Source organism: Passer montanus, unplaced genomic scaffold (genome assembly GCF_014805655.1).
Source record: "Passer montanus isolate IOZ18808 unplaced genomic scaffold, ASM1480565v1 scaffold35, whole genome shotgun sequence".
Classification (NCBI taxonomy): Eukaryota; Metazoa; Chordata; class Aves; order Passeriformes; family Passeridae; genus Passer; species Passer montanus.
In genome coordinates, this window is record NW_024368263.1 from 173471 (window position 1) to 182178 (window position 8708).

The 8708-nt window shown below is 40.1% G+C and overlaps 1 protein-coding gene across 1 annotated transcript; it reads left to right on the forward strand.

The window, feature by feature from the left end:
* The first annotated feature begins 565 nt into the window (after positions 1 to 565).
* On the forward strand, positions 566 to 7492 carry LOC120505631 (germ cell-specific gene 1-like protein). The gene is made up of 5 exons (XM_039716349.1): positions 566 to 875; positions 2448 to 2495; positions 5052 to 5204; positions 5423 to 5534; positions 5898 to 7492. Exons 1-5 carry the CDS (start codon positions 566 to 568, stop codon positions 6151 to 6153), a joined length of 879 nt encoding a protein of 292 aa, XP_039572283.1. The 3' UTR covers positions 6154 to 7492.
* The last annotated feature ends 1216 nt before the right edge of the window (positions 7493 to 8708 follow it).

The window sequence follows — 8708 nt, forward strand, 5'->3', positions numbered from 1 at the left end:
GGAGCTCTGAACATAGGCAGTCCCCTTTCTAGTGCTGCATGCTGTGAAATGCTGCAGCTGACCAACCAGTTTTAGCTCCTTAGGAGCTTTTTTTTATAACAAGAGTCACAACTGTATTCAATTCAAAGTGCTCAGTGTCACAGGAGCATTTGGAGCTGTGAGATTTTGTTTATTCCTTAGCTAAGAAATGGAGATCCCATCAGTGTGACTCCAATTAAGGTAAATAGGCATGTTTTGTTTGTATAAATAAAACTTCAGTGATTGCACACTGGGGTACTTCCAATGCTTCTGTGTTCTGTGTATGATTCATGGGGCAAATGATCATTTATTGTTACACTTCCTCATATTTCTTCCACAATACATTGCTGCCAAGCAACACTGTCCTTTATTCTTAATCTCCCCTGCCACATGATTTCTGGTCATGCCCAGATCTCTGCTCTCTGTCTTAAACTCCTAAGCTAGCACAATTTTCTGGGAGGGATGAAGAATGGGATGGTGAAGGCAGGCAGATGCAGAAATTTGCAGAAGAGAATTTCTGGAATAATCTCTGGTGAAGCTCTGGAAGATGCCCTCCTCCATCCCAGACTCAGACAGGAGGCACAGAGCCTCAGCAGCATTTTCTCTGAGTTTCCTCTCTTTAATCTTCTCCATCACGGCTTTCAGCAGCAGTTACTGGTGTGAAGGGACCAGAAAAGTGGCCAAACCTTTCTGCAAAGGAGACAGCAAAGGGGATCTGTGCATCCGCTTCAACAGCGCCGACGGCAACAGCAGCCAGGCCGTGCAGTACATCTGGGAGACTGGGGACGACAAGTTCGTGGAGAAGAAGTTCCACGCTGGCATCTGGTATTCCTGTGAAGAAATGATAAATGAAGAAGGTGAGTAAACCACGTGGAAATTTATTTCCTGCTTATTTGGTGTGCCCTTGCCCTCTGCTTCGCTGTTGGTTATGTGTTTTATGGGGTTTGTGGCCTTAAAGAGTTGCTCTTCTTTGGCAAAGGGGATCTTAAAGGGTAGTGTCTAGTCAATTCCTAAAAATTCTGCAAAGAACATCAAGGTGACAGGTTATGGTTTTGATTTAGCTGACAGGTTGTGGTGCAGATGAAGATTATTTGGTTTTTATTTTACTCACCACAACAGCAAGCTAAATTACTTTAACAGGAAAGTGTTTCATTTTTCCAGTGGTTTTTATTCCATTAGTCAAAAATTACCATACTTGCTTTAAAAACTCCTTCTGATCCCCTATGGCAATGTAAAACATGCAAACTTATTTAATTTTATTGTTTAAATCATTTGCACTAATAAATCTGTGGGATCTAAATTAGTTCCTGGATTTCCTCTTGAGCACAAGTATTTCCACTTTCTTGCTGTGATCTCACCTTGCATAAATCAAAGCAGAAGAGGATTGTTTTCATCCTGCTAAAACATGATATGGAGATTTACCAGCCATAAGTGGTGGCATTTAATTGGGACTCACTCTGCATATGTAAATATTATTAGAATTAAATTAGCTTGCCATTACAGAAACTTTCTAGTAAATTTTGTATATTTGTATAAGGGAATTGCTGTTTCAAGAATTCAAGGATTTATTGTAAAAACAAATCAACATTAAGTTTTTCCCTTTATTGCCCTGATCAGTTTAAAAGCAACAGCTAGAACAGAACTTCAGAAAAATCAAAGCAGCTGTCACCTATGCCATAAAATGCAAATATTTTTACAGCCACCTGTCCTGAAGGTCCAGCTCTACCAGAACTTCTTGCAAGTTATTCAGTTTTAAGAGAAAAATGTCAAAATCAGAGCAAACTACATGTCCAAAAGACACCTTTTATCCATGCCATGGGTTCCAGGGTTGTGTAATTTGAGCATCTGCTATGGGAGCTCAAGTTTGGAAGCTGATGTTTTCTGACTTGGTGCAGTTAGGAGCTGGAAAAAAAAAAACACTCAGCATGTCCAGATCAGAGAATTAATTCCGAGAGCTTTGTTCACAGCATCTGTGTGGGGGGCAGGGGGTTATGTGGGTTTGAGAATCACAGCTTACAGGAAGAAATTGGAATGAAGCTTAGAGGGAATTTGTGTGAGCAGCAGCCTTGCTGCTGCGAGGAGAGCAGCTCTGCCCCAGCACCAGGATTGATTCCAGACTGCCAGCTCTGAAAAGGAATTTTCCTCGGATGGATTTCACAGCCACCACCCCATGGAAATCAATTCACAGCCTTGCTGTAGGTCTTCCAGGCTCTGGCTCTACCTTCAAATAATCTGTGAGGACCCTCTGGTTAAACCTCACAAGAAGGTTGATGTTCCAGGGTCTGTGTACACTAAAAACAGCTTCTAATCGTCTCACTTTCTGCTTCTGTGATAGATTTTGCATTTTCTTCTTTCTATTAATCTCTTTCTTTAGATCATTACAGAGTACAAAATAATCCTGAATTTGATTTTGTTTTTTGCTTTTTTAGGTGAGAAATGTAGAAGCTTCATCAGTCTGACTCCAGCTTCTGATCGAGGTAGATATGCATGTGTGTTGTCTGTAGACAAAACTTTCCTGATCACACTTACCAATATAAGTATTCTGCATTAAATTAAATTAATCCATTTCAAAAATGCTTGCTTTAATCACAAAGAGTATTTTTTGTCCTTTATTCAGTTTTCTAACTCCAAAATGAAGGTAATATGGCTTAGAATATCAATGTATGTCTTTCTGAAGACACACCACTTGAATATGAATGGCTTTTGACAACGGATTATTGGTACTGGAAGTCAAAATTTGTGTATTTTTGCCCTCTGTCTCCTCACACCTCCACATTTGCAGCCAGGAATTCTGTGGCAGTGTGTGAACATCTACCCAGGAGTTTTGTGTGCTGAGGGGATTGAGGGAGATGTGCTGTGCACCAAACCAGCCTTGGTGGAATCTGAATCCCCTCCCTGTGCCTTAACTCAGAGCTGTGAGGACACATTTCCATTCTCTTCTTTCAAAGAATACTCAATAATTCTTAATAAAGAATAATTAATTATTAATAAAGAACTATAGTTCTTAATATAGAATATTTCCAGTATTCTTACAAAACATTCCTGCTGCTTTGTGCCTCCCTCTTGCTCCCCAGTGTGAAAACATCAGTCCATCACTGATCTGATTAGACCAATCACTTTACAAGTGGCTGATCCAGAAAAAAAACCAAAACTTGTTCTTCCCAGCATTCTGGGACTGGAATATGCCTGGGTAGCAATTTCAGACCCTTGAGAAGGAGAAATACACATTCTCTGAAGGCCAGTCTTCCTTCTACCTGCTGCAGCTTGTCACAGTGCTTTAACAGAATAATAGAATTTTGTAGCATGAGAAATAAAATATAAATGAGATGTGGGTGTAGTCACACAGAAGTGAGGGGTGTTTTTGAGAGTTCCTCACAAGGACAACTGCAGGTGGACACAGAGCTGAAAGTGACTCTGAACAGCACCAGCAAATGTCACAGGCACTGGCAGGACAGGTGGAGACAGCCAAGAAGCATCTGGGTGCCTAAAAACCAGAAATCTCCCCCTGGGGAGTGAAATCCTGTGTGGAAATCCTGCTCAGAAAGGGTTTGTGTCCTGCACATGCTGTGTGATCCAAAGTCAGGGAGCAGCAGGCTCAGCCTCCCCAAATTCCTCACACAGGGCTGGTCACCATTGCTCAGGGCATTTCTTACAGTGGCTCACTGCCCAAAAATGTTAAGATGCAAACTCTCACAGCTGGAGCAGCCAGAACTGTTGGGCAATGCAACATCTGGAGCTCCTGATGGAAATCACAATTTTTTACCGAGACAGAATTTCTGGAGAAACAAACCATGTCCAAGAACACCCACACATAGACTGGCCCAAGAATTTAATGTCTAAATGGCCCATGAATCACAAAAGTCCCACGGACATTGTCCAAGCCAGCATTTGGAGTTACACACCACACAAACCTTGTCTCCTGCCCTAGGTGGTGTCTGGTAACCAAGGATGTGCCTCAGCAGCGTTTCAATTTTTAAATTATGATTGTTTGTTTACATCTTCATGTGGAATCACTGCTTGAATCTACAGCCAGGTGTCTCAGGGTACATTGGTTTTGGAAAGTTTGGGGAAGACCATTTTCCAGATCTTGCTGCAGCAAATTTGGACACAAGGAGGCCTCCTGCTCCTGGCTGTGGGACATTAGCATGCTAAAGGTCAGACAGCAGGCTGAGAGACTTTCATGGGAGGATTAACTTCTTGCATAAGATGTAATTACCAGATCTCCAAAAAGAGAGGAATTAGCAGATAACTAGGGAATGAATCTCAGCAAAACCTGGAGGCTGTCTGGCCTCATGAAAGCTTCTCTGTCCAAAAAATTCAAGATGCTGTTGGGTTGAAAGTTAAGCCTGTGGGGAAGATTTTACTGATTGACTGGACCCACAGGCAGTGCAGGTGTGTGCCTGGCCTCCAGGTTGTCAGCTGGGCCTGCTGCTCCTCTCTGCACTCAGAACCATGACACCAACAGTTATTTTTGTATCAACTTTGGGTCTTTTTATATCAACTTTGGTTCTTTTTATATTAACTTTGATTCATGGTGATTTTAGGATAGCTACTGAGTATAAAACCACACTGTCCCACCTTGCACTAAGTGTGTAGCAGGAACATGCAACTGCTTTTCCAATAATTACAATTTGAAATTTCAATTAATTAACTAATTGAAATTAAGATTATTTTTTTAAAAATAATTAAAATTCTTTTCCAATAATTATAATCAATTTGTCATTGACACTGGAGTCCTCCAGAGATGTTCTCATTATCACAGCATCCTCACAGCCCTTGTGCTTCCGTTTAACTTTTTGTGAACACTACAAAAGTAGGAAATGGTGAAAATAAACATGCAACTGCTTTCCCAATAATTACAATTTGGCATTTTCACTGACACTGAAGTCCTTCAGAGATGTTCTCATTATCACAGCACCCTCACAATCCTTGTGCTTCTGTTTAACTTTGTGTGAACAAAACAAATGAAGAAGGAAATGGTGAAAATCTGAAATGATTGCTGATAATACCAGTGCTGTTGCTTTGGTTTGCAGGGGTTTTATGGCTGTCTATTGTAGCAGAGCTTCTCTACGTGGTTTTGCTCCTGACTGGGAACATTCTCATGTCAGTGGAAATATGCTACTACAGCTCTGTCATTGATGGGCTGAAGATCAACGCCTTCTCTGCAGTGGTCACCGTGCTAGCAGGTACAGTTAGGCATCTCCATTTCACAAACTGAAGCAAAATGTTGGGGAAAATATTATTTTCTATTAATTATTTATTAATGTGGTCTATTTGAAATATTTTACTTTTGGCTTTTGCTATCTTTAACTTAATTGTTTTAATTTGATCACTTTTCATTTAGTTGTCAGGTTGTTTGCCAAGGACTAAATAACTAATGTTATCATGACATTGTATTTTTTAGGTCTTCTGGGAATGGTTGCTCACATGATGTACACAACTGTATTTCAAATGACTGTAAATCTTGGTCCTGAAGACTGGAGACCTCACACTTGGGATTATGGCTGGTCCTATGGGTACTAACTGCTTTATATTGGGTTCTTCCACTACATTTTGGTCACTTCACCCCATGTTCACGGAATTATACTTAATTTACAAGCAAGGCTTTACCTTATTTCACTTCTGAGAGTGCAGTTCAGTAACCAGGTGTCATTCTTGTCGATCAGTTGTCTTAAATTATTGCCCAGAATGTGTAAGTTTGCAAGGTTTGTATTTGCCATCATTCAGACAGTACAGAGAGGTCCAACTGCCCTGCATGAAGCAGAGGTTCTTCTCCAGACACACCAAACATAACCAGTGGTTTCAGAAATAAAATTGAAGGACTTGAATATGAAAATGCCCTGCTAAATTCTGATAATTTTTGCTTTTTTTGTTCACAGCCTTGCATGGACCTCCTTCGCTTGCTGTATGGCTGCAGCTGTCACCACTATTAACAAATATACAAAAACTATCTTGGAATTCAAGCACAAGAGAAGAAAGCTGGAAAGGAGCTTTAGGATTCAGTACAAGTTTCCTGAGCACACAGCTCCAGAGAAGGTTTGCAATGTGTATGTGAACTCTTTCCAGAACACCACAGATGACCCCACACATGCATTAAGAAGTCTGCGTCACCTGGCCACTATTTCAGTCCTCTAAAGCTGAACCAGATCTCAGAGCATCCTGTAAATTATCATCCTAGATCCAAACAAAACTGTGTTAATGAATAAAATGTATCAATGTGTAGTATTATTTATTTTTCTTAATAAAGAAATTATATTTCCGTGGATGTTTCAAGGAAGTCTTGGGATTGGAAAAGAAGATTCAGGTGGCTCAGTTTAGATAAAAACAGTGACACAGGTTCCCCCCAGGTCTAGTTTTTAAGCAGTTTCTAACAGTGAGTTTGTCAGAATTTTAGAGCATCACTCCACCTGATTCTTTATTAAAAAGGCTGTAAAAAATCCCACCCTGAAACCCTATATATCTTTATTCAGGCAATAAATACAGTTTGAACTTGTTCTGCCAGCAGGATCTGTAACAGGTCAGGTTATGGCCAGTGATAAGGTGGAGCTGATAACAGAGAGGCATCATTAAATCAGAAGAAAACCATTCGTGATAAGAGAGGAGAGTTTTTGTCTATGTATGGAACATGCTTTAAAAAATGAGATTTCCTCATTGGCAACAGGTCCCAAAGCTTCACTGCTGCAATTGTAGAAATTCACTGCTGCAATTGCAGAAAAACAATTTCCTGTATCAGATCAGAAGGTCATGTGCTCCAGTTTGTGTCCATTACCTTTTTCATTTCTACTGTGCATATTTGAGAAGAATCTGGCTCCATATTCCCTACACCATCCTACTAGGTGGCTGCAATAGCAGTAAGGTTTCCTCTTTAATCTTTAGAAAAGTTTGGTTTTATCCTTTACAGTGCTCTGAAAGTGCCACCTTCAGTCCAGCAGGGGAACAAAGCAGGAGAGTTTGGTGCCCTCTCTGTTAGAAGCAGTCTCAATTCCTTATCCAAAACACAAGATCTTGCTTCCTTCCCCTTGGTTCACTCATTTCTTTGTGATGGATATGTTTCTAACACCTTCACCAACAGAGGAATTATTTCTGATTCCATCTGACTTTCTGCTTTTTGTCAACCCTAACTCTTTTTACAATAGATTTTTACCCATCTCATGCTGTTCCTGGGTGTCATAGAAGAATTTCCAGCTCATCCAGGAACATACTTGGCTAATGTCTACAAGTCCTTTGAAAAATGCAATTTATGCAAGTGCCTCATTTTCTATTTCTTAGCCTGAAGGTCACTAACACAGCCTGACAGTCTCTGCCATTTCCTCAGGATTGTTTCTTACACTGGTTTGCATGCACATGAAGTGCTGCAGGTGGGTAAGGGTTTTTTAAATAATTGTGCAGTAAGAATCCATCCAGATCCATTCTTAAATCTCAGGCTGTCTGTTTTTCTCATGCTAACCACTCCAGAAGCAGTATGTCTTCTGCTGGATATCTCATAAATAAATTCACCTGATGAAATGCAAGATTTCTTATCCCTGTTTGTAAGCCACATTTTCATATTCTGCCTCTTATTTTAACTTTTGAAACCCAGTAACTCCTGGAACCACATTATTTGAAAGCAGAGGAAAAGCACCAGCAGCATGTTTATTCTGATTCATTAGATCCAATCAATTTTGATGAATATGGCATCTCAGTAAATTTCAGACACAGATCTTCAGCAGTCCTGGTTACCACTGGAAGCTAATGAGAGAAATAGGCACCTCTGGGATGCAATTCCTGTTATCCTGAACTTGTTTTAATATTTATTTTTCTTATAATAACATTTTTATGTGCAACATATATCCACAGGTGAGACAGCGAAACAGAGATCAACAAATGAAATAGAAAACTTCAGATTAAATAATAGATTTCCCCAGAGGGAAAAAAAAAATATTGTGTCTGAAATACCAATGGAGAAACCTCATCTTCAAGATGAGAAAAAGCCACTGAATTAGAGACAAGTGTGACCCATTTAAAAGGTCATCTAATCCTTCTTTTCTTTTAGGCAGGATAAACTAAAGCTACATTGCTTTTTTACAGATGTTTCATTAATCTCTTCTTTAAAGCTTCTGAAGACAGGCATTTGAAAATTTCTGTGGCAATTTATCCTTTGTGCTTAACTATTCTTAGCAGAAAATGCTGTCCCTGTAAATCTCCTTGGCAGTAATTTTAGCACATTGTCCCACTCCAGCAGACATGGAGAACAGCTCAGCCCTGCCTTCTCCACAGAACGTTTCAGGAATTTGAAAATTATTCAGACACAACTTTCTAGGTAAAAATACATCTGGTTTTTAAAACTTTCTGATAGGGCACTGGTGTTATTTCACCTCTTTCACTGCCTCCTGCTGTGGCTCCTTGAACTGCTCACAGTTTGGAAGTGAAATTGTGTGAAGGATTTCTGCTGATCTCTACAATGTGTAAAATGGAGTAGAAAGATTATTCAGCTTATTTTAACATGTAATCCACTTGTTTTTACAACAAAGGACAATAATAGAAATCACAGAATGGTTTGGGTTGGAAGGGACCTTAAAGAGCATCTGTGTCATTTCACCCATGGCAGGGACAGCTTCCACTACCCCAAGTTGCTCCAAGCCCATCCAACCTGGCCTTGGACACTTCCAGGGATGGAGCAGCCACAAACAATGTGGATTCATGTTTAGCTG

Excerpts from the sequence above, each read along its gene's own strand:
- LOC120505631 (XM_039716349.1), top strand. The coding sequence starts at position 566 with ATGCCCTCCTCCATCCCAGACTCAGACAGGAGGCACAGAGCCTCAGCA. Across the intron at positions 5,205-5,422 it reads AGTGGTCACCGTGCTAGCAG|GTCTTCTGGGAATGGTTGCT; the intron begins GTACAGTTAGGC and ends TGTATTTTTTAG. Across the intron at positions 5,535-5,897 it reads GATTATGGCTGGTCCTATGG|CCTTGCATGGACCTCCTTCG; the intron begins GTACTAACTGCT and ends TTTTGTTCACAG.